This window comes from Macrotis lagotis, chromosome 8 (assembly GCF_037893015.1).
Source record: "Macrotis lagotis isolate mMagLag1 chromosome 8, bilby.v1.9.chrom.fasta, whole genome shotgun sequence".
NCBI classification, from domain to species: Eukaryota; Metazoa; Chordata; class Mammalia; order Peramelemorphia; family Peramelidae; genus Macrotis; species Macrotis lagotis.
This window is the reverse complement of record NC_133665.1, coordinates 109,828,384-109,853,707: the sequence shown is the minus strand read 5'-3', so window position 1 is coordinate 109,853,707 and position 25,324 is coordinate 109,828,384. Positions and strand designations below refer to the sequence as shown.

Here is a 25,324-nt window from a genome sequence, read left to right as displayed (position 1 = left end):
GGAGGGGGTTGCTATTATTATCCTCAATTACAGACATGGAAACTGAGGCAAACAGAAGTTAACTGACTAGTCTAGGGTTATACAACTAGTAAACATCTGAGGTCAAATTTGAACTCAGCTTTTCCAGACTCCAGTTCCATCTCTCTCCCTCTCTCTTCTTCTTCTTCTTCTCTCTCTCTCTCTCTCTCTCTCTCTCTCTCTCTCTCTCTCTCTCTCTCTCTCTCTCTCTCCTTTCCTCTCCCCTTTCCTCTCCCCTCCCCTTGACAGCGAATAATCTGATATAGGTTATAAATATATAACTATGTTAAGCATATTTCTATATTGGTCATGTTGTGAAAGATGAATCAGAACAAAAGGGAACCAAAACCTATGAGAGGTTTAAAAAAAACCCCATAGATTAAAGCATAAAACAAATTTTTTAAAATGGAAAATGATATGCTTTGGATTGCATTCAGAATCCATAATTCTTTCTCTGGATGTGGATAGCATTTTCCATCACAAGTCCTTTAGAATTGTCTTTGATTATTGTACTTTTGAGGAGATTTAAGTCCATCTTATTTTGATCAACCTCTTTTTGCCAAAGTTACTCTCAAATCTATGACTGACAAATTCCATACCTGCTTAAGGTATCTTGTCAGTCACTTCAAGTGGGATGGAATAATTGATTAACTCAACCATCTCATACCCTTAACAGGACTTTCTGGCACTGATGGTGTATGTTCAAGAGTCCTTCCAGCTCTGATATTTGGCATTCTGTGATTTAAGGCCCCTTTCTTTTCTCTGATGCTCTAGACCTTTTCTCCCCCCAATTTTTTTAAAGCCTGTTTCATGTGAATCTCTCTTTTATTTCTTTTATATTATACCTACCTACATCTTCCCAGGGCAGTAGTTGTCCTGCCTTTCTAAGCTGGGAGGGAGCTTGGCTTCTAAGTTGAGTGTGTTTGAGGAAGAGGACCCTTAAGGGGAACAATATTGTTTCTTGAGCTCCCAGTGGGGAGGGTTTGGGAGGGGAAAAGAGGGAAGAGATTACAGAGTCTACAGTACATTAAGTATTATAAATATTATCTCATTTTGAGAGTCACAACAATCCTGGGAGGTAGCTATTAATATTAATCTTATCAGTGTTATCCAAATTTTATAGATAAGAAAACTGAGGCAAACAAGTGACTTGCCCAGGGCCACACAGCCAGACTGCAAGCCTGGGGTTCTAAGCCACTGAATCTGCTACCTCTAGGTTGGAGCTCAGATTCATTTCAAGTAGTTCTTGGTCTGGAACTTTCCCTGGTAAAACTGGACTCATTTTAGTCATTTGCCACTCTTCTTCTCTATTGTCTATAACCCATTTATTCCCATGTCACATTAATCCCCCGGCCACCCCTCTTCTCATTATATTTTGAACTTCTCTAGGGCAGGGTCTGTGGTAATTTCTATCTTTGAATCTGCAGAAAGAGTTCTGTAGCCAGGAAATCGTCAATAAAAGGTTGACTGAAGGGAATAGAGCCCTATTCAGCCCCAGGTCTGGTTCTTGAAGTCTAGTTGAACCAGGGCTTGGAAAACCCCAACATTTTTTGGAGATCTAGGCTGGTTGAGAGACTTCTGATGCTCCCAGTAGAATGATGGAGTCTGGATTAGAGCAAGAGAGCTCCCCAGATCACCCAAGTTTGGGGATTGGGCTCAGATGCTAAAGGAACTTCTATGGGCTAAGCCAGATTTCTCACTTCCTCTTGTATTTTGAGTGAGCCAGACACCAGACTGGGGAAGCTGGAGTAGGCCATCTTATGCCCCTGGTTGCTAGCTGTAATCAGCTCAGACCTTCCTCCTCACCGCCAGAGAACTATGGTAAGATTTCAGATTTCAGTCACCAGACCCTGTGCTACCTGGACCACTTGTTTATCTCTAGAGAAGGGTGGTTCTTGGGATGGGGGAAAGGTTGGCTGCAGGAGGTTTGAAGAGGGAATGGCAAACTGGATAAGGAGGCTGAAGCATGTTCCAGGGGCTTCTGGAAAATGGCCCTGTGGCTCAAATCTAATTTTCTTTTTACTGTATCAAGGTAGTCTCAAATGGTTCAGAGTGTGTGTGTGTGTGTGTGTGTGTGTGTGTCTGTCTGTCTGTCTGTCTGTCTGACAGACAGAAAGAAATGGAGATCGAGACAGAGACAAAGACAGAGAGAGAGAGAGTAGAGAGAGGGGGGAAAGAGAGAAGGAGGGGGAGGGAGGGAGGGAAAGAGAGGCAGAGGGAAGGAGGGAGAGGGAGAGGGAGGAGAGAGGGAGACTAGAATACTAGCCCTGAAGTCAGGAGGACCTGAGTTCAAATGTGATCTCAGATGTTTGACTATTACTTAGACAAGTCTCTTCACCCTGCTTGCCTTGCATCCAGGGCCATCTCCAAGTCATCCTGATTCTTATGGAACCCTTGGACCCAGATGGTTCTGGAGGAGAAAGTGAGGCTAGTGACTCAGAACAGCCCCCCTCACTCAAATCCAGTTTATGTGCTTGTCATGGCATTCCCTCCCTGATGTCACAGTTTTCTTCCAGAAGGAAATACAAACATCACGAACTAGGGAGAGTTTTCCCTTGTGCAGTGGCTCCAGTCCATCTCTAGGGCCCCTGATTTTGAGATGGGGTAGTTACTTCATGGGCAAGAATCTCATGGTCAGGATGCCTCTGCCCAGAGAGAACTGGCTCTACCAGGAGCATCCTTGGCTTTACCTTTCCTTTTGGTACCTACTGTAACAGCCAGGGTTGGGGACCCAAAGAAGAGATAAAAACTCAAGGGAAGAAAAATAAGTCAATTTTCTCCTCCACAGGGAAACAAAAAGCATCAGACCTTAGATAGGAAAAGAGAAGTGAGGATGAGAAGGGGACTGTACCCTACATGTAAAAATTAGAGAAGGACAAGGTCCTCATCACAAACAGCTCAACAATAGAAACTGATGTCAGAGTGTGGTTTTTTTTGGAGGCCCTTCCACATGGTTTAGGCTACTGCTACTTCTTCTGCCTGACTTAGAGCTCAAGGGACGGGATCTTGTGGCCTCCAAGGAGACCTCTCTGGTGAAGCAGGGCTGCTGCAAAACCTGAGAGGTCGGATGGGAGAGACAGTGCAGCACTATGCATGTACCACTACTCTGCCTAACTCTTTCATCTTGAGATCCTTATTTGATTTCAGCCAGCTGCAGCTCAAGTCCCTTCTCTTTCCTTCCAGTGTGCCCAGAAGGAAGCAGTTAGTTATGATTTCTAATAATGGCAAAAAAGGGCAAGGAAGCCATGGAACTAGAAATCTGGACATTTGGATTCTAGCCTAGGTGTTCCTAACAAGTCACCCCCACCTTAGAGTCCTCTATATTAAATGAGGAGGTTGGATTAGATAATTCTCTAAGGTAGGAAATTCTGTGGGGATGTGGCTGAATCCCAAGGGAGCCTGAGGGATCGGACTGGGGGGCTATGGGACTTTCAGAAAGGGGACCCCAAGAAAGAGGACTAGGGGACTGGATGTAGCTATTTCTTATCCTCTCATTTCTTTCCTTCTGGACGCGGTTTCTCTCCAGGGTGTTAGATGCGGTTTCTTAGGTTTGCGGTTTTTCTTGGTCCCTCTCCTGACTCCAGCCCTGGCTTTGGCTGACACCAAGTTCCCCCAGTTTCTTCCTTGTGAACTTCAGCATTTTGGCGTGGTGGACTGTGATCGGCGGAGCCTAGGCTATGTGCCCTCCTTTGCTGGGACCACCCCGGCGGCCTTGGCCAACATTACAACACTCCTGCTCCGGCACAACCACATCAGTCACCTGCGACCGGCTCATTTTACCCATTTGCGGAGTCTACAGAAGCTATTGCTCCGATGGAACTGTGCACCCACCAACCTCACAGCCCTCCACCTTCCCTGCCAGATGGTCATCGAGCCGGGCACCTTTCTTGAGCTGCCCAAGCTGAAGTTCCTCGACTTGTCTGGAAACAGCATCACCTCGATCCCCGAGCTGCCCCCATCACTGACCAGCTTGGTTATCAGCTACACCCTGATTCTTGCACTGGATTCGGCCACCTTCTCAGGACTCCGAGACCTCCGCTCTCTCTATATGGATGGTAACTGCTACTACAAGAACCCTTGTAAGGACAAAGTAGATGTGCAGCCAGGAGCTCTGGCTGAACTGCACCACCTCACCAACCTGTCCCTCAAGTATGACAATCTGACCACAGTCCCTCGGGGCCTACCTGCCAGCTTGCAGATGCTACTGATCTCCTCCAATCGTATCGTGACCTTATCCTACCAAGACTTTGCAGGATTCCCAGACCTACGAGTGTTGGATGTTAGTAGGAATTGTCGGCGCTGTGACCATGCTTACAATCCATGTGACAACTGTCCCCCGGGCTACCCCAAGGTGGACCCGGACACCTTTAGCCACCTGAGAGCATTAGAAGGCCTGGTCCTGAGTGACAACTCCTTGATTCAACTTGAGCCCCGCTGGTTCCTGAACCTGGGCAATCTCACTGTGTTAGACCTCAGTGAAAACTTTCTCTCTGAGGATATCACCCACACCACTGCCTTTCAAAGCCTGGCCAAGTTGAAAAAACTGAACCTGGCCTTCAACTACCACAAGAAGGTGTCCTTCGCCCGGCTCCACTTGGCCCCCTCCTTCCAGAATTTGACGTCCCTGGAGGTGTTGGATATGACAGGTATCTTTTTCCGCTCCCTTACAAAGGCTACCATCAAGCCCTTGATAGGACTTCCCTCCTTCCGGAAGCTGCTCCTGCCCATGAACTTCATCAGCAAGGCTGAACTGGCTATCTTCAGCCTCTTCCCCTCTCTGAAGTATGTGGACTTGTCAGGTAACAAGGTGACAGGTGTGAGTGATGTGAGCGATGAGAACAGAGAAGCAGCAGGCAGTGATGAGCTCCTTCTAGGATGGGAGAAAACCTCCCAAGACCCTTTTCCTCATCCTAAGGACTTTATGCCCCGCTGCAAACCATCTAATTTCATCCTAGACCTCTCCCAGAACAATATGGTGACCATCCAGCAAGAGATGTTCAAAAATCTGTCCTCTGTTGAATGTCTGAGGCTATCCAGTAACAGCATCACCCAGGCAGTCAATGGCTCCCAGTTCAACCCACTGACTAGCTTGAGGTTGTTGGACTTATCACACAACAAGCTGGATTTGTATTATGGCCGGGCCTTCACTGAGCTGCCCCAGCTCAAGGCCCTGGATCTCAGCTACAATAGCCAGTCCTTCCAGGCCCATGGGATTGGCCACAATCTGAGCTTTGTCAGCTTCCTCCCCCGTTTGCGTTATCTCAGCCTGGCTCACAATCAGATCTATGCCAGGGTCTCCAGGAAGCTCTCCAGCAAGTCCTTAGAAGCCCTGGACTTCAGTGGCAACCTACTGAGTCGCATGTGGTCTGAGGGGAACCTCTACCTGGAATTCTTTCATGATCTCACCAGGCTGTCCCAGCTGGATCTGTCCCAGAACAAACTTCGCACTCTGCCCGACCAGGCTCTGAAGAACCTGCCCTCTTGCCTCCGCCTGCTCTGGGTCAAGGAAAACCATATTACTTTCTTCAACTGGAGCAGCTTGCGTTTCCTGCCTTCCCTGGAGGAGCTCGACCTATCTAGGAACCAGCTACGCCGCCTGGACACAGGCCACATCCCCAGAAGCACCCAGCTTCAAATTTTGAACCTCAGCCACAATGGCATTGACTTCATCACCCAGGGTTTCTTTGCCCCAGCCACCAAACTGCGTGCACTCAACCTGTATGGAAATGTTCTGAAGACCTTGAACCGAGATTGGTTTGGGGGTCTGGTGCCCTCCCTGAAGGAGCTGGACATTGGGGCTAACCCACTACATTGTGAGTGTGATGCCACTTTCCTAGATTTCCTACTGGAGGTTCAGGAAATTGTGCCTAGACTTACTAACAAGGTGGTATGTGGGAGCCCCTTCCCACTCCACGGCAAGAGCGTCTTCATGCAGGACCTGCATTTGTGTCTGGATGTGGAGTTGGCCTGTAGCTGTTTTGCCATCTCCCTGTTGGGCACACTGCTGACCTTAACCATGTCCACCCTACAGCGGCTCTTTGGCTGGGACCTCTGGTATATCTTCCATCTAGGCCTAGCTTGGCTGCCATGGCGAGTTTGGCAGAAGAAGAAGGCCTCTGCTAAGACATATGACTATGATGCTTTTGTGGTGTTTGACAAGGCCCAGGAAGCTGTGGCTGACTGGGTCTACAAAGAGCTGAGGGTACACATGGAAGAGGGAAAGGGCAGGGGGAAGGGGTGTCTTCGGTTCCGTCTTTGCCTTGAAGACCGGGACTGGCTGCCTGGGAAGAGCCTCATTGAGAACCTTTGGGACTCTGTGTATAGTAGCCGCAAGACTCTCTTTGTTCTGTCCTCTCGTGGTCCAGTGGTCAGTCAGCCAGTCAGTGGCCTGCTTCGTGCTACTTTTCATTTGGCCCAGCAGCGGCTGTTGGATGACAAACAAGATGTAGTGGTGCTGGTCATCCTGAACCGAGCAGCCCGCAAATCCCGCTATGTTAGGCTCCGCCAACGCCTCTGCCGTAAGACTGTCCTCTTTTGGCCTCATCAACCTAGTGGCCAGGACAGTTTCTGGGCCCAGCTCTGCACTGCCCTGGCCTCGAACAATCAGAGCTTTTATAACCAAAATTTCTGCCGGGGACCCTGAGGTCTCCTTGGGAGGGCAGGTAGGGACAGAAGCAAAGTCTCTCACCTCAGGGCAAGTCCTTCTAGGTTAGATACTCAATCAACAAACGTATTAAGTGCCTACCATCTCTCTGCCAAAATGAAACTGTCCCTGTCCAGTGCTTAGGACAGTGCTTCCTGCCCACAAGGAGTAGACATTCAATTGGGAGATGACTGTATGTAGAGAAATACAAAATTGATTACAGGGGATTGGAAGGGGGTGTCACTAGCAGTTGGGTAGGTCAGGAATGGTTTAAAGTGAAAGGGAACTAAAGATTCTAAGAGAGGAGGATGAGGAGGGAGGGTGTTTCATGGGATCTAGTTTATGGGATGAAAGGAATAGATGGGACATGGCTTAAGGATTTCTTCTCCTAGAGAAATAGGGAAGAGGGATGGTTTGGGGTAAAATTTCCAAGAAGAATCAGGAAAATGAGATGTTTTGGGGTTATAAAGAGGAAAGAAAAGAAAATTCATTGTTATTAATTCATTGTTTTATATTTGTGGGGGGTCCATGAACTTGAATAGGGAAAAGTTTGCGCCTTTTTTTCATTAACCTCTAATTAAAATTTAGCACTATCTTCAATTTTTTAATAACCTTGTTCTTTTTTTAGTTATATTTTATTTATTTTGTTTTATAATTTTCCCCTAATCTTACTTCCCTCCCCCACCCTCAGTCTTTACATTGAAGAACTTTGTTCTTTTAAAATTTTTTTCAACTATAGTATTTTTTTCTAATTACATGCATTTGTTTTTTTGTTTTTGTTTTTTTGTAAGGCAATGGGGTTAAATGACTTGCCCAAGGTCACACAAGATAATTATTAAGTGTCTGAGATCGGATTTGTCCTCCTGACAGGTAGACTAGTCCTCGATTTTCTAATTTGCTTATAGTATTGTTTTTTATATCTATGTCCTGTAACTATTTGGATCTTATCTTGGTAAAGGGTGTGAGGTGTTGGTCTAATCTAAGTTTCTTCCATACTAACTTCCAATTATCCCAGCAGTTTTTATCAAAGAGGGAGTTTTTATCCCAATGGCTGGACTCTTTGGGTTTATCAAACAGCAGATTACTATAATCCTCTCCTGCTTTTACACCTAGTCTATTCCACTGGTCCACCACTCTATTTCTTAGCCAATACCAAACAGTTTTGATGACTGATGCTTTATAATATAATTTTAGATTGGGTAGTGCTAAACCACCTTCGTTTGCATTTTTTTTCATTAAGCTCCTGGCAATTCTTGACTTTTTATTTCTCCATATGAATTTACTTACAATTTTTTCTAACTCATTAAAGTAATTTTTTGGAATTTTGATTGGTAGGGCACTAAACAGATAGTTTAGTTTTGGTAGAATTGTCATTTTTATTATATTAGCTCTCCCTATCCATGAGCAGTTGATATTTGCCCAGTTATTCAAATCTGATTTAATTTGTATGAGAAGTGTTTTATAATTGTTTTCAATCAAAAAGATTCTGAGTCTGTCTTGGCAAATAGACTGCCAAATATTTTACACTGTCTGAGGTTACTTTGAATGGGATTTCTCTTTCTAGCTCTTCCTGTTGTTTCTTGCTAGACATATATAGAAAAGTTGGGGATTTATGGGGGTTTATTTTATAACCTGCAACTTTGCTAAAATTGCTAATTGTTTCCAGTAGTTTTGTAGATGATTTCTTGGGATTCTCTAGGTAGACCATCATGTCATCTGTGAAGAGTGAGAGTTTTGTCTCTTCCTTCCCAATTCTAATTCCTTCAATTTCCTTTTCTTCTCTAACTGCTGATGCTAACATTTCTAATACAATATTAAATAGTAGTGGTGATAATGGGCACCCTTGTTTGACCCTTGATCTTATTGGGAATGCCTCTAGCCTCTCCCCATTGAATATAATGCTTGTTGATGGTTTCAGATAGATACTGCTAATTATTTTAAGGAACAGTCCATTTATTCCTACACTCTCTAGTGTTTTTAATAGGAATGGATGCTGTATTTTGTCAAAAGCTTTTTCAGCATCTATTGATATGATCATATGATTTCTGATAGGTTTGTTATTGATATAATTGAGTATACTAACAGTTTTCCTAATATTGAACCATCCCTGCATTCCTGGAATAAATCTTACTTGGTCATAATGTATTATCCTAGTGATGACTTGTTGTAGTCGTTTTACTAAGATTTTATTTAAGATTTTTGCATCTATATTCATCAGGGAAATAGGTCTATAATTTTCTTTCTCTGTTTTAACTCTTCCTGGTTTAGGTAACAGTACCATATTGGTTTCATAGAAAGAGTTAGGCAGAGTTCCATCTTTTCCTATTTTTCCAAAGAGTTTATATAGGATTTGAACCAATTGTTCCTTAAATGTTTGGTAGAATTCACTTGTGAATCCATCAGGCCCTGGAGATTTTTTTTTAGGGAGTTCAATAATGACTTGTTGAATTTCTTTTTCTGAGATAGGGTTGTTTAGGTATTTAATCTCTTCTTCATTTAACCTGGGCAACTTATATTTTTGTAAATATTCATCCATTTCACTTAGATTATTAAATTTGTAAATATTCATCCATTTCACTTAGATTATTAAATTTATTGGCATAGAGTTGGGTAAAATAATTTCAAATTATTACTTTAATTTCCTCCTCATTGGTGGTGAGTTCACCTTTTTCATTTATAATACTAGCAATTTGGTTTTCTTCTTTCTCTTTTTAATCAAATTGACAAGAGGTTTATAAATTTTATTGGTTTTTTCATAATCCAAACTTTTGGTTTTATTTATTAATTCAATAGTTTTTTTTTGCTTTCGATTTTATTAATTTCTCCTTTAATTTTTAAAATTTCTAATTTTGATTTGATTGAGGATTTTTGATTTGTTCTTTCTCTAATTTTTTTAGTTGCATGTTTAGTTCATTGATTTCCTCTTTCTCCAATTTATTCATATAAGCATTTAGAGCTATAATATATCCCCTGAGAGTTGCTTTGAATGAATCCCATAGGTTTTGGTATGTTGTTTCATTATTATCATTATCTAGGATAAAATGGTTAATTCTTTCTATAATTTGTTTTTTGGTACACTCATTTTTTAAAATGAGGTTATTCAGTTTCCAATTTGCTCTGGGTCTATATCTCCTTGGCCCAGTATTGCATATGACTTTTATTGCATTGTGATCTGAGAAAGATGTATTCACTATTTCTGCCTTTCTGCAGTTGATCATTAGGTTTTTTATGTCCTAGTACATGGTCAATTTTTGTATAAGTTCCATGTACTGCAGAGAAAAAGGTATATTCCTTTCTATCCCCCATTCAGTTTCCTCCATAAGTCTACCATATCTAATTTTTCTAACAATCTATTTACCTCCCTAATTTCTTTCTTGTTTGTTTTATGATTTGATTTATCTAGATCTGATAGTGGGAGGTTGAGGTCTCCTACTAGTAGAGTTTTGCTGTCTATGTCTTCCTGTAATTCTTTCAGCTTCTCCTCTAAGAATTTGGGTGCTGTCCCACTGGGTGCATATACATTCAATATTGAAATGACTTTATTGTCTATGGTACCTTTTAGGAGGATAAAGTTTCCTTCCTTATCTCTTTTAACGCTATCTATTTTTGCTGTTGCTTTGTCTGAGATAAGGATTGCTACCTCTGCTTTTTTTACTTCAGCTGAAACAAAATATATTTTGCTCCAACCTTTTACCTTTACTCTATATGTATCTCTCTTCTTCAAATGAGTTTCTTGTAAGCAGCATATTGTAGGATTCTGGTTTTTAATCCACTCTGCTATTTGCTTATGTTTTAAGGGAGAGTTCATCCCATTCACATTCAAGGTTATGATTACTAATTCTTTATTGCCCTCTGTGCTATCTTCCCTCTGTTTGTATTTTCCCCCTCCCCCCCTTTTATCCATATTCCCCAGTATTTTGTTTCTGAATACCACCCCCTTCAGTGTGTTTGCCCTCCTATATCACACCCTCCCCTTTCTTTCCCCTTTCCTTTTTTCCCTTTTCCCTTCTCTTCCTTTTGTTATTTCCCCTTATTTCCCCCACTCCCCTTCCCTTTCTCCATCCCCCCTCCCCTTTTCCCCTTTTAATACTTGAAAGGTTAGATGTTTTATAAGTTAACTGAGTATGTGTAGGTTGACTTTAAGCCAAGTCTGATGAGAAGAGGATTCAGGTGTTTCTCCTCTGCTCCCTTCTTCCGGTCTATTACCATAGGGTTTTTGTACCTCTTAGTGTAATGAGATTTGTCCCATTCAATACCCTCTCTCCTCCTGTCTCTTTCCTGTCCCCCTTTTTAGGGAGGTAGTGTATTTTTTAGATCATTCTATCTAGGTCATAGAAAATTCTGAGTGTCTGTCCCTTCTATTTCAGTATATTCTCTTGAATAGGGTCAAAATTCCTGAGAGTTATTTGAGTCTTTCTCCCAAGTGGGGTTAAAGCCAGTTACATCCCATTAGATAGCAGTCTCATGGATAGGACATGGATGTCCATCATTTCTGGCTAGGTATATTCTCTGTTAGAGTTACATTTCTCAGGATTTGTGAGAGGCTCTCCCTGCCCCCCCCCCCCCCCATGCTGGAATATAGCCAGTTTCAACTTACTGGATTGCATTTTTTTCCTTTTACCCTCCCCCTTTTTTTTGCTTTTTACCTTTTCATGTGTCTCTTGAACCTCCTGTTTGATGTCCAAATTTTCTGTTTAGCTCTGGTCTTTTCATCAGAAAGTTTTGGAATTCTTCCATTTCGTTAAATATCCACCTTTTTCCTGGAAGAGAAGGCTCAGCTTTGCAGGAAAGTAGATTCTTGGCTGCATTCCAAGCTCCTGTCTCTTTGAAATATCTTGTTCCAGGTCCTTCGATCCCTTAAAGTTGATGCAGCCAGGTGCTGCGTGATCCTTACTGTGGCTCCTTGATATTTAAATTGTTTCTTTCTGGCTGCTTGCAGGATTTTCTCTTTTATCTGATAGTTCTGGAGTTTGGCCACAACATTCCTTGGTGTTTTCATTTTAGGATCTTTTTCTGGTGGGGATTGATGTACTCTTTCAATAACTACTTTGCCCTCTGATTCTGTGATGTCGGGGCAGTTTCCCATCACTAGATCCTGTAATATTAAGTCCAAGATTTTTTTCTCTTCAATGTTTTCAGGAAATCCTATAATTTTCAGGTTGCCCCTCCTCGATCTGTTCTCGAGGTCAGTGGTTTTATTGATGAGATATTTTACATTTGTTTCTATTTTTTCTATTTTTTTATTTTGTTTAACTGACTCTTGCTGTCTCATGGAGTCATTAGTTTCTGTAGACTCTATTCTTTTTTTGGGGGGGAGGAGTTTTCTTCATTAACCTTTTGCAACTCCTTTTCCAATTGGTCAATTCTACTTTTGAAAGAGCTTTCCATTTGACCAATTGAGGTTTTGAGAGAATTAATTTCTTTTTGTATTTGCTCATTTGAGGATCTGAGAGATTTATTGTCCTTTTGTGTTTGTCCAATTGTACTTTCTAAGGTTTTGTTTTCTTGTTGCAAGGTATTAATTGTCTCTCCCAAATTTTTAAGCTCCTTCCTTATTTCTTCAAGGAAGTCTTTCTGTGCTGGAGACCAGATTGTATTCTCCTCAGAGGTTCCAGGTCTCTCTGAGTTGGGGTCTTTCCCTTTCAGGAATTTTTCTATGGATCCACCTTTCTGCTGACCCTTCTTCATTATGCTAAGACCTTGAGTTGGGGGATGCTGGTTCACCTGGGCTTGGGATCTCTAAAGGCTTTACTGAGTGCAGTTTCTCTGGCTGGCCAGTAGGAGGTGCTGGTTGCCCTCTCTGGAGTGTCTGTGACCTTGGTTGAGAGACCTTCCTTTGCTTGAGGGAAGGAATTGGAGCTATTGAATTCTTTTGCCTTCAATCAATGGTGGGCTTTACCCTGGCCTGAGGTCATTCCTCAGCTGGGCTGGTTCTTTTGCTCACACACCTGGGCCTGAGGCAGAAGTAGTTTGCAATTGTTTTGGAGGAGGCCTCAGTGCAATGAAGGCATGGACTCAAAGTTTCTCAGACCCGAGGAGCCCAGGAATGGCGTCCGCAGCTCTCCTGCACCAGACCTCTTCCCGCAGCCCCTTCCCCAAGCTCCAGGGGGACAGCACCAACACCAGCCCCTCTGCTTCCCCGCGGACCCAAGCCCCTTTCGTCCAGCCCCACTGCTGATCCAGCAGGTCCCACTCTCTGGCCCTTAGACTCCAGGTTCCAATTCAGCTGTTAATCTGGCTGATCCGGGGCTGATCTTCCCTCAGAGCCCAGACTCACCTGCCGGTACTCAGCCAAGGCTGCTGCAGGAGACAAATCCTGAGGTAGATTTTCCTCTCCTGGCTTTTCTTTCTGGGTTTCCTGGTTCGGATTTCTTTTAAGAGGTTTGTTTCATGTGATAAATGGGGAAGAGATCAGGAGACTTTAGAACTGTGCCTGTCTTCTCTCCGCCATCTTGGCTGGACTCACTTTTATTTATCAGTTCTTTCTCTATTAACACTTAAAGTCTACCTGGTCAGCCTCATTTCAGGTTTTCTTCCCTTATCCAGTCTTCAATTAAACCAAGGATAGGTAACTTTTTTTTCTGTCAAGGTCATTTGGATATTTATAAAATCATTCTCAAGCTATATTTGGTTAAGCACTTAATTAATTCACCCTTAAAAAAAACCTAGATTTATTAAATTTCTAGTCCCACCTCTGGTTGCCTTGGCAATGCCAGACCAGTATATCCTGTCATTTGGAGGTTCCCTGTTCCTGAAATAAATGAAACTAAGGGAGATTTCCTAAAATTGATCTCCACCTCCAGACTTATGCTTTTCACAGGTTATCTCCCAGCCCCATCCCTGGAAAATTTGAATGCTCTCACCTTATCTCTGTTTGGAATCCTCTTCCTTCAAGGCTCAACTCAAGTACAGACTCCTCTAGTTTTTTGTTGTTCATTTATGTCCAATTCTTTGGGACTCCATTTGGGGTTTTCTTGGCAAAAATACTGGAGTAGTTTACCATTTCCTTCTCCAGCTCATTTTATAGATGAGGAAATTGAAATAAGCAAGGTTAAGTGACTTGCCCAGGGTCACACAGTAAGTATGGGAGGTTAGATTTGAACTCAGATCTTCTTGACTTCAGCCTAGCACTCTTTCCTGCCACTCTAGACAGCATTTTCCAACCTAAGTCTTTTAGTATTGTCTTTGATTACTGTATTGCTGAGAAAAGCTAGGTTTATCAGAACTGATCGTGACACAACATTGCTAATACTTGTATAATGTTTTCCTGATTCTTCTCATTTCATTTAGTAAATTGTTCATGTAAATTCATTAGTTCATGTAAATCTTTCCAGATTTCTCTAAAATCTATCTGCTCATCATTCTTTTTTATTAATATTTTATTTTATTTTTTCCAATTATATACATTCATCCATTTGCAAAGTTATAAGTTACATATTTTTCTACCACCTTCCCTTCCTTGCCCCCTCCCCTTGATGGTGAACAGTCTGGTAGATGCTGTACATGTACATTTGTGTTGAATATATTTAGATATTAATCATTTTTGTATAGAGGAATTAGGACTAAGCTGGGAGAAGAAAGAAAATCATGAGATAGGAAGGAAAAATATAAGAGAAGTTCTGAAAAAAAGTGAACATAGTATATACACTTAGAGTCCATGGATTTTTTCCCTCTGGATGAGGATGGCATTGCTCAGAACAGGTCTCCCCAGGGTTGTCCCTGATCTCTGAACTGCTGAGAGGAGCTCCATCCATCAAGGTTGATCAACTCACAATGTTACTGTTAATTTGTACATTTGTTCTCTTGGTTCTGTTCCCTTCACTCATCATCAGTTCATGTAATTCTTTCCATGCTCATGATTTCTTATAGAACAATAGTACTCCATAACATTCAAATACTACAACTTGTTTAGCATTATCAGTTGATGGGCATCCCCTCAATTTCCAATTCTTTGCCACCACAAAAAGAGCAGCTATACATTTTTTTTAGCATGTGGTTCCTTTTCCCTTTTTTTTAATGCTCTCTTTAGGACACAGACCTAAAAGTGGTATTGTCAGATCAAAGGGTATGCCCAATTTTCTAGCCTTAAGGACCTCATTTTGAGAAGGAGCCATAGGTACATCAGGAGACCCTGATACCAAAAGGACCTGGGACCCCCCCAAAAAAAGATTAAGAACCTCTGATCAATTGATAATTTCCAATTAAGAAATAGGAATGGAGGGGCAGCTAGGTGGCACAGTTCTGAAGTCAGGAGGATCTGAGTTCAAATTCGGTCTCAGACACTTAATAATTACCTATCTGTGTGACCTTGACCAAGTTACTTAACCCCATTGTCTTGAATAAATAAAATTTTAAAAAAAGAAATAGGGATGGGAGGGGAGATAAATTACACTTGAAAGAGGAAGATTTTTTGCAGATCACTTTTATTAAAGAAAGAGAAAAGTAAAATAGTTTGTGGATAATTATTTTCTTTTTTTTAGAGGTGGGGTTCATTTCCATTGACAAAGAGAGAAGGAAGATGATTTATGAATTATTTTAACTGGAGAATTGAGTCAGTTAGATTTTACTCATAGGTCAGCCCCTTGGGACAAGTACACTTATAAAGGCAATGGGATGGTTTGGGGAAGGCACTGTAATATAATGGATAGTAAAATGAGACCTACTAAGTGCTGACTGTATGAACATCACTGTACTCCTCTTCCCACCTTTACCTAACTCTGAGATGTTTAAAAAACAAATGCTGTGTGTGTGTGTGTGTGTGTGTGTGTGTGTGTGTGTGCATGTGTGTGCATTTTGGGAAGGGGGTCAGTCCCTAGCCCCATAACCTGAGTGAGTCAAAAACTTTGTTGGGATTAGGGACAGAGGAAAACAGGAGGGTCTGAGATTGGGAGAGAGGAAGGACTCAGAAATAGAACCCTAAGGACTATTTTTGGTGTTATAGTTTCACCAGGAAGGGGCCGTGAGTGAAAATTATATCCAGATCTAGAGAAACATTAACTCACTTCTGGCAGGGGGTGAGGTGGAAAGAATCCTGGTTATTGGAACATAGGATTTAGAACTAGAAAGGCCTTCTCATTTTACAGACAAGGAAACTGAGGTCCAGAGAGAAGGAACTTGTCCACAAATAATAAGTAGCAGGAAGAAGTCTGGGAATCTGGCTCCAATCCCAGCTCCCACTTAAGCTCTAAGGGACTTTGTCACACAGAATCACCCTTTCCTTCCTCCCCATCCAGGTCTCAGCTTCATCATCTGTGCAGCAGTTAGATAACTTCTGCCCTACCTGTTCCAGGCTATTGTGGATCTCCATGAAGAGAGTGAACAGGAAAGGGATTTGCAACATGGGTGATAAACAGGAGAGTGTTTGGATCCTGTTCTTTGGTGACCTGTCCCTTCCATGCTCAGGACACATGGGGACAGAAAGGAGAGGGTAGAGGACTGAGAGGAGGCTTAACCTGAAGAACTACAATTAGGATAAAACTCTGGATCTGTGTTCAGTAAAGCTGAATGGGGTTGAATCCCAGCTCTGACATTATCCATGTGATCTGGAGCAGCTCACTATACTCCCTTTGGGATCTCTGTTTCCACAGTTGAAAAATGAAGGGATTAGACTACCCATTCTTGAAGGTCACTTCCAGCTCTGGACTGGATGAGCTGATTAGGAGTCACATCACGGGACCTTCTGGTTTATAAAGGGCTTCCCCTTGCTGATCTCATCTGATCTCATGGCATCTCTGGGGCAGTGAGAGTTTGGGTCTCTCAGAGAGAAAGCAGATTTGGCCAAGTTGAAAACTGGTTATTGAAAAAGTAGAAAATTCCGAGTCCAGAGTTTAACTTAAATGACCTTTTAAGGCAATTTCTCTCAGCCCCAGGCCTCTGAAGAGTCACGGAATCCAGTGGGAGGAGAGGGGGAAAGCAAGGACTTTTAAGAATCTGTGTACTTCCTGGCTGGATTCCTGGGAGGGGCTGAAAGGCTATCTATCACCAGCCTTCAGGCCATGGGCACATATGTCTTTCCTTTCCAAGACCATGTTGATATCTGTCACAAGAGTCATAATATATGTTCACATATACATACATATACACGTATGTGTAGCCTGAGATAGTTATGCAGTTGGTTGGCACCAGGAAGGACAACACTGTATTGTTCATATAAACAAATGCTCAATTAAAAATACCTTCATGGATCAGTGGTACAATCCTTTCTGATATCATCATCCTTTGTTTCCATCCCTCTGTGACAAGACATGGGTAGAGAGCCAGGCTCTGATCAATATCTTCCTGGGGAAGAAGGGAGGTGATATAAGAGTGGGGGTCCCGAGTGGGGTATCCCAGGACCTGGGAGTTTGAGGGGAGACAGGGTTCAGCCCATAAAGACATGTTTCTTAAATTGAGAAGTAGGATTGCAGGGTTCCAGCCCTAGGTGAAGCCTCTTCTTAACCCTGATCTTCTCGGCTCTTAGGAAGACTGGGACTTGCCTATTTTGACCCTTAATCTATCAAACCTTTCATAGAACCCCTGTGGGCTTGCCTAAGAGAAGAAACAGACTTGGATCTTTCCCTTGGGAAGATAGATTGGGGGAAAGTGAGTGTCCTGCTCTTGGCAAAGCTGAAGAAGAAGAGATCATCCTCAGTGAACTCCCAAACTTAGGGGAGATCAGGTTCCAACTAGGAATGAAACAATGCAGGACAGGATAGAATTAAGAACTAGAGTGAGCTGGGCTTCCTATGGGCCTTCAAACTATGTACCCTTTGCCTTTGCTTCTCATAAACCTTTCTTTTTTTCTACCATTTTCCCATTGACAAAGATGAGCTCCCCCTCTCTGGTCACCCCAGGAGGCCCTTTATCCACTGGGGCTGTTAATGAAGTTTCTTTCTAATCCTAGAGGAGGGCTGTATTGAGTTATATAACCTATCATCACTGCCAAGAGGGCAGCTCCAATTTCAGGGACATGATCCTGCCCTAGTCTCTGAGCCCATTTCTGAGTGTCACTGGCTTTTCTTCTCCCCCTCCCCCTACCGCACTCCTATCTCTAACCAAGGGATCTTTAGTCTCCTTTCTCTTGAAGAAATAATGGGTGACCCCCTGTGTAGCCTCATGGACAGGATCACATTTGTCTTGACCTTGGCATGGAAATATATGAACAGCTTCCACACTGTGTTTGCAGAGAATCTCAGGATATCAGACCTGGAAGTTACCTTGGAACCAATTAGTTCAATCTGCTCATTTTACAGATGAAGTGACTGAGGCCAAGAGAGCTCATTGAGGCAGAGCAGGTCCTGTTTTCCAGTCCAGGGATCTTTTTCCACAAGCTATACTCATATGCTGTGTGACGTGTCAGTCATCCATCCCATTGGCATCAAAGTCAAAAGGCTGCTTCTATTCCATCCAGTCCTTCCTGATAGTACCCATCCCTTTGCAGGAAGAAGCCCCAGGCAAGAAGAGTCTGGTTATGGGTGAATGGTACTAAAAATATTTCTCTAGCCTTGCTCACTGACTTCCTTGGCAACAGAATGTTGATGTTGGAAGAACATAAGGAAGCTAGAACTTTCTTATGGTTTTGTGGAAAACTGGAGAAATCACCCCACCAGGCTCTCCTCCATGAAGTCTCTTGGGGAGGGTCAAAATAGAAGGAGAAAAAAAAGAGGGCCAATTCTTGGGGACTCTCACATGTTCAATTATGCCACAAGCACATAGGAAGTTAGAAAACAGAGAAAGTATTTGCATAGAGTTTGCATAGAGAAGGTTATAATCTTACAGTAACTGCAGTGGAATTTTCCCTAGGGCAATGGAAAAATTTTGTGATTGGTCTCTTTGCATAGTATTATTTCTTTAGAATCACAGGATTTAGAAATGAAAGAATTCTTGGAGATCATCTAATCCAACCCCTTCATTTTTACAGATGAGGAAATTGAGGTACAGAAATGTTAAATGACTCCATTCAAGGTCCTATAGGTATTAAGTAGAAGATCTGAATTTGAATCTAGGTCCTCTGATTTTATATTTAGTTGAACTTTTTTTCTATATCAGGTTTAATTCCTTTTCTCTTTCATTGCTTTTCAACTAGACATGGCTAGTGACCCAGATTCCCAAAAGCCAATCTATCTCTTTAAGCAGAAAGAGGTAGAACATTTTCATAGAGGCAATGGGAGTGTGTGGCATTTTGGACAATCTTTTGGCCCCAGTTTGTGGAATCACTCTGTCATTTTGGAAAACTGACTGCAAAATGAATAGAACACTGACTTCCAGGGGCGAAAAGGCAGAGTTATAGCAAAAAGTCTGCATCCAGTCATTTATTTTCTCAATCAACAGATGATAATAACATGAAACATTTTTGAGGCTTCAAAGGGGAGAAATGTTGACGGGGTTGTGAAAAACACACCAGTGTATTATAGATGGAATCTATTAAAAAAGCAATTAGGAACTATAGCAAACTGACCATATTCTTTGACCTAGTCTTTCCATTACTTTAACCTCAAAGAGACCAAAGGTAAAGGACCCAAGACTTATCTGCACTAAAACATTTATAGAGGTTCTTTTTGTAATAGCCCCAATCTAGCAACTAAGAGTAGTTCCCACTGAGAATGGTTAAATGAATTATGTATCCATGAATGTACTGGAATGTTAAATTTTACCGTAAGAAATAATAAAACGAGTAGTTTTAGAGATTTTAGACTGGGGAGGCTTCTATGAACTGATATAGACTGAAATGAGAAGAACTAGGAGAAAAATTTATACAATGACAATATCATGAAGGTCAACAATTTGAGAAACTTTACACTTTTGATCAGTTCAATGCCAAACCATGATGCAGGAGGAGCAAAGCTAAAACTTACAACTCATCTACTGCCAGTGTTCATAATGAGAAATCCGTTTTGGGGAATGGCCAATGTAAGACTTTATTTTGTTAGACTAAGTATATATGTTATAAGGATTATATTTTATTTCTATTGTTCAAATGGGGGGGGAGAAGAGGTGGGAGTGACAAATAATAAATGTGTACAAAATCAATAAATAATTGCATGAATGAATAATTAAATGAGTGAATGAATAGCTAAATAAACAAACCCCCCATTTAAAATCAATCAGTTAATATTTATGTGTCTATTGCATGTCAGACACTATGTTAACAGTTGGGGGTATAAAAAAAGACAAAATTTTGTCCCTATCCTCAAGGAGTTCACAATTTAATAGGGAAGACAACATGCAAACAAATAAATAAAAAGTAAGTTATATACAGGATAAATAGGAAATAATTGATAAAAGGAAGGTAATAAGAGAGGTTGAAAAAGATTTCCTATAAAAAGATTTTAATTGGGACTTAAAGGAAGCCAGAGAAGTCAATGGCTAAAGTTGAAAACAGAGAACATTCCTGGCATGAGGGATAGCCAGAGAAAATGCCCAGAGCTGACAGATGGAGTGTCTTATTTCTGGAGTATCCAGGCCAGGTGTCACTGGATGAAAGAATATGTGTCTGGGGAGAAGCTTGGAAAGGTAGGAGGAGGCTAAGGACTTTGAATGCCAAAGAGAGCATTTTGTATCTGATCCTGGAGACCGTAGGGAGTCACTGGAGTTTTTAGAGTAGGGCACTGAAAAAGTCAGATTTTAGGGTGGCTGAATGGGGAATGGGCTGGAGTGGGGAGAGACTTGAGGCAGGCAGACCCCCAGCAGCTATCCCGGTAGTCCAGATGAGAGGTGATGAGGGTCGGTACGAGTGCGGGGGCAGTGTCAGAAGAGAGAAGGGGGCATGGAGGTGAGACGTGGCAAAGGTGAAATTTGCTACCTTTTGCCAATTCACCCAGTGGGAGGGGAAGCCTCAAGGTTGTTTTGATTTTCCATTTCTCCTATTAGTGGTTTGGAATAGTTTTTCATTTGTCTGTCAATTGTTTGCAATTCTTTTGAGAACTGTTTGCTAATACCTTTGACTGCTTAGCTATTGAGAAATCTCTCTTGCATTTAATTTCAGTGGCATAGCTTCTGGTATGTTCTCAAGGTCTAAGGGATCATAGGATTTAAAGTTAGAAGTGACCTTAGAGACAATGTGGTCCAATTTCTTCATTTTACAGATGAGAAAACTGAGGCCCAGAGAGAAGAAGTAATTTAGCCAAGGTGAAAAATCTAGTAAATATTTGAGCCAAAATTCAAGTCTATTTTTACAACTCTAGCTCAGTGCTTTTGCCTCTAGACCACTATCTGGTACAAAGGGGAAGGATATGGGGTAAATGGAAAATATTACTTTTTCAGTGGTGTAGTGAGAAGGGTGTCAGACTTGGAATCAAGAAGACCTAAATTCAAATCCAGTCACAGACACTTGCTAGATGTGTGACCTTGGGCAAGTCTTCTGCCTGCCTCAATTTCCTCATCTGTAAAATGGAGTAATCATAGTACTTGTCTCCAGAGTTATTGTGAGAATTAAATGAGATAGTAATTGTAAAAATGCTTAGCGCAGTGCCTGAACAGAGTGGACACTATATAAATTTTCATCATTATTATTATCATTAATTCTCAGGTCTAACTCCTTCATGCAGCTTGCTCTGATAATTTTCAGAATTTTTGGCTTCCATTTCATTATTCCTCTAGGCTACTTTGACATTTCTTTGTATCTGCTTTATATCATCATTAAACCTGTTGGTTCTGTCTTATGTTCCCAACTAAATTTGAGCTCAGGGCGAGGACTGGCAGAGCAGGAGTGAAGGACTGGATTTTCCTGGAGCTTCTTCCTCACTATCTCTTCTACCTTTTCTGGAAATGATGTGTTCTCTTCCATAATCATTCCTGTATTTGAATCTCAGTTTCCTCCTACTCAGAGCCTGTAGGCCTTGGTGAATGTGGGGTTAGTATTCTCTAAGGAGTAATTACTTCTTATGGGGGAAAAGTGACCACTGGCTGTCATTCAATTCTATTTTTCAGTCTGTTATACACATACCCAGAGGAGCAAGGGATGGCCTCATAAACAAAAATGAAGATGTAAAACTTGGTGTGGGAGAATAAAAATATAGGCAGTTTTTCCTACAAGTCATTCTTTGGCCCCAGGGATCCATTAAATGATCTAAGTTCATAGCTATTCTTGGAAAACTCCCACAGTCTGTCAATTTTTAAAAATAGATTTGCTTGTTAAAGCTAGAATTCTCATTATTATCTAAATAAGATAAATTTTTTCTTTCTTTTTTTTTTTTTCTCTGTAAGATAATCCTGGGCTGAACTCTTTTCTAACTGAAAATACATAGCATGGTGTACCTTAAGGAATACTGGAATGGAAATTGGGAGACCTGTTTGATAATTCAAGTGATTCCTAAATCTACATCTCCAAACTTGACCTCTCTGAACTTTATTTCTACATCAATGTTGAACTTGCCCTAAAGAGAATACATCTTTTTCTTCCAAGCTTACTACTCGGCCTAACTTCCTTTTCACTGGTGATGGAACCACCATCCCTACCCACGGTCCCAATCTTGGAATTGTCCTTTATTCTTTCCTCTCCTTCACTGCCATATCTAATCAGTCACCAAGTTTGAAGGATTCTATCTTCACAACACTCCTCATATCCATCTCCTTCTCCCTCATAGTCACCACCCCAGTTCAGACCCACTTTCCCTAACCTAGATGATTGCAACAGTCTCCTAATTGACTTTCCTGCTTCCACTCTCTCAATCATCCTTTATGGATAGACCAAGAGTACATGTCTGACCAAGTTGCTCCCTGGTTCAGAAAACTCCAGAGGTTTCCTGTTGCTTCTGGGACAAAATGGACTCATCTATTCGGTATTTAAATTCCATCACACTGGGAAACAATCTTTACAACTAATGTTTCTGACAAAGGACTCATTTCTAAAATATACAAAGAACTGAGTCAAATTTTTTTTTTAAGAAAGCCATTCCCCAGTTGACAAATAGTCAAAGGATATGCAAAGGCAATTTACAGATGAGATCAAAGCAATCCATTGTCATTTAAAAAATTGCTCTAAATCATTACTTATTAGAGAAATGCAAATTAAAGCTTCTCTGAGGTACCACCTCACACCTCTCAGACTGGCCAATATGACCAGAAAGGATAATGATCATTGTTGGAAGGGTTGTGGGAAATCTGGGACACTATTACATTGTTGGTGGAGCTGTGAACTCATCCAACCTTTCTGGAGAACAATTTGGAACTACGCCCAAAGGGTAACAAAAATGAACCATACCCTTTGATCCAGCAATACCTCTACTGGGTCTATACCCTGAAGTGATGATGAAAAAGGGCAAAAACATTACTTGTACAAAAAATATTCATAGCAGCCCTGTTTATGGTGGCAAAGAATTGGAAATCAGGTAAATGTCCTTCAATTGGGGAATGGCTTAATAAACTGTCATGGAACACTATTGTTCTATTAGGAACCAGGAGGGATGGGAATTCAGGGAAGCCTGGAGGGATTTGCATGAACTGATGCTGAGTGAGATGAGCAGAACCAGAAAAAACACTGTACACCCTAACAGCAACATGGGGGTGATGATCAACCTTGATGGGCTTGTTCATCTCATCAATGTAACTAACAATCAGGGACAATTTGGGGCTGTCTGCAATGGAGAATACCATCTGTATCCAGAGAAAGAACTGTGGAGTTTGAACAAAGATCAAGGACTATTACCTTTAATTTAGAAAAAACCTGATATCTTATTGTCTGATCTTGCTATCTCTTATACTTTATGTTTCTTCCTTAAGGATATGATTTCTTTCTCATCACATTCAATTTAGATCGATGTACAACATGGAAACAATGCAAAGACTGGCAAATTGACTTCTGTGGGGGGGTGGGAGGAGGGAAGCAAGATTAGGGGGAAAATTGTAAAACTCAAAATAAATAAAATCTTTAAGAGAAAAAAAATAAAAGACCAAAATATAAAAAAAACAAATAAAAAAATAAATTCCATCACAATCTGACTACAGATTAATCAGTCAACCTATGCACCAGGTACTGTACAAGGATTCAAGAAGCAGGGGAGAGAATAAGTATACATAGTACCTGTTTTATAAATAATCTCATTTGATCAAAGAATAAAATAATGCCTACTATAAAATGTTTTTATTCTAATGGAGAAGACAACAGTTATATATAGAAAAGACCATACATAAAATGACTATAAAGTGAATAAATAGATATAAATACAAAGAACTTTGAGAGGGAGAACTCTAGTAGCTGGGGGTGGGGGGAGATCAGGAAAGGATTCTTATACAGATTGATTGATGCCTGAGTTGCATCTTGAAGGGAGAGAAGTTTGATTCCAAGGTGATTGGAGGTATTGGAATCTGGCTGTGGGGCTGGCCAGTACAAAGGCCACTGCAGATGGAGTATTGTGAGGAACAGGATAACTGAACTGGATTGCACAGTGCAGGCAGGAGAGTAATGTCTGATGCTGCAGTGGGTGACAGCCAGATTGTCAAGGGTTTTAAAAGCTAAACAAGGGGGGCAGTTAGGTGGTGCAGTGGGTAGAGCATGGCCCTGGAGTCAGGAGGACCTGAGTTTAAATCTGGCCTCAGACACTTAATAATTCCCTAGCTGAAGGACCTTGGAAAAGTTACTTTATCCCACTGACTTGCAAAAAACAACAAAACAAAAACAAAAAAGCTAAACAAGGGAGTTGAATTTTGATTTTAGATGCAATAGGGAGCCACCCTATAATTTTTTATGTTTTATTATTAATTATTTTTTTTTAGATTTTTTTTTTCAAGGCAATGGGGTTAAGCGGCTTGCCCAAGGCCACATGGCTAGGTAATTATTAAGTGTCTGAGATCGGATTTGAACCCAGGTACTCCTGACTCCAGACCAGAGCTCTATTCACTGTGCCACCTAGCCATCCCTATTATTATTTATCATTAAACACATAATATGTTTTTTTCATAATATTTTATTTTTCTCCCAAATACATGTCTATCGAGTCCGGAGGAGGGAACTCAGGCCGACATCAATATGATGCATAAGCTGGTTCGTTTATTGATCACAGGATACATACTTTTATACTCTACATTTACGTAACCAATTACATAAGGGTTTTAGCAAGCATTTTTTTCACATGCATACCTTGTGTATGTCTTAGGTGATTGTTTTGAGAACCAAACAGTGTTTTGATAAACAGAGTGAAGATTGTTTTGAGAACCAAACAGTGATTTGATAAACAAAGTGCAGAAGGTAGTTATCTCAGAATGCGCCATCTATCTGAGCCTGGGAATACACCTTGTTAGCTCAAACATGCAGCTACTCCCTTATCTAAGCTCTGAGGTACATCTTGCTGGTTAAAGCACATAACTATTTCTGTGTTAACCCTTCATAGCTCTTAGTCTGGAATACATATGATACAACATCTCCCCCTTTTTGTTTAAAGGCCTGGGAGAGCATGTTTTCTAGAGATCTCTGACAACACAAAAAGATGCATGGTCCAAACAACAAGAATATAACAAGTATAAAGCAAATTACAATTATAGGTTTTACAATTGCCAAAAGCCAAGCAGGTAATCCTAAAGATTTTAACCAATCCTTAAAGAAATCTTCATGTACAGTTATTTCATCAAGATTTTCTTGTAACTTTTTGATTTTAGCATAGACTGAAGCACTATTATCTGAAATATTAAAGCAACACATGCCTTCAAATTCCTCACAACCATGATTATGTAATAAAAGCAAGAAATCTA

General features: G+C 41.2%; 1 protein-coding gene across 1 annotated transcript; it reads left to right on the top strand.

Annotated features, from left to right (window-relative positions):
- Positions 1-1,747: 1,747 nt before the first annotated feature.
- Positions 1,748-7,209, top strand: TLR9 (toll like receptor 9). Its single transcript, XM_074198117.1, has 2 exons — positions 1,748-1,839; positions 3,545-7,209. The coding sequence occupies exons 1-2, from the start codon at positions 1,837-1,839 to the stop codon at positions 6,659-6,661; spliced, it is 3,120 nt and encodes a 1,039-aa protein (XP_074054218.1). The 5' UTR covers positions 1,748-1,836; the 3' UTR covers positions 6,662-7,209.
- Positions 7,210-25,324: the final 18,115 nt, after the last annotated feature.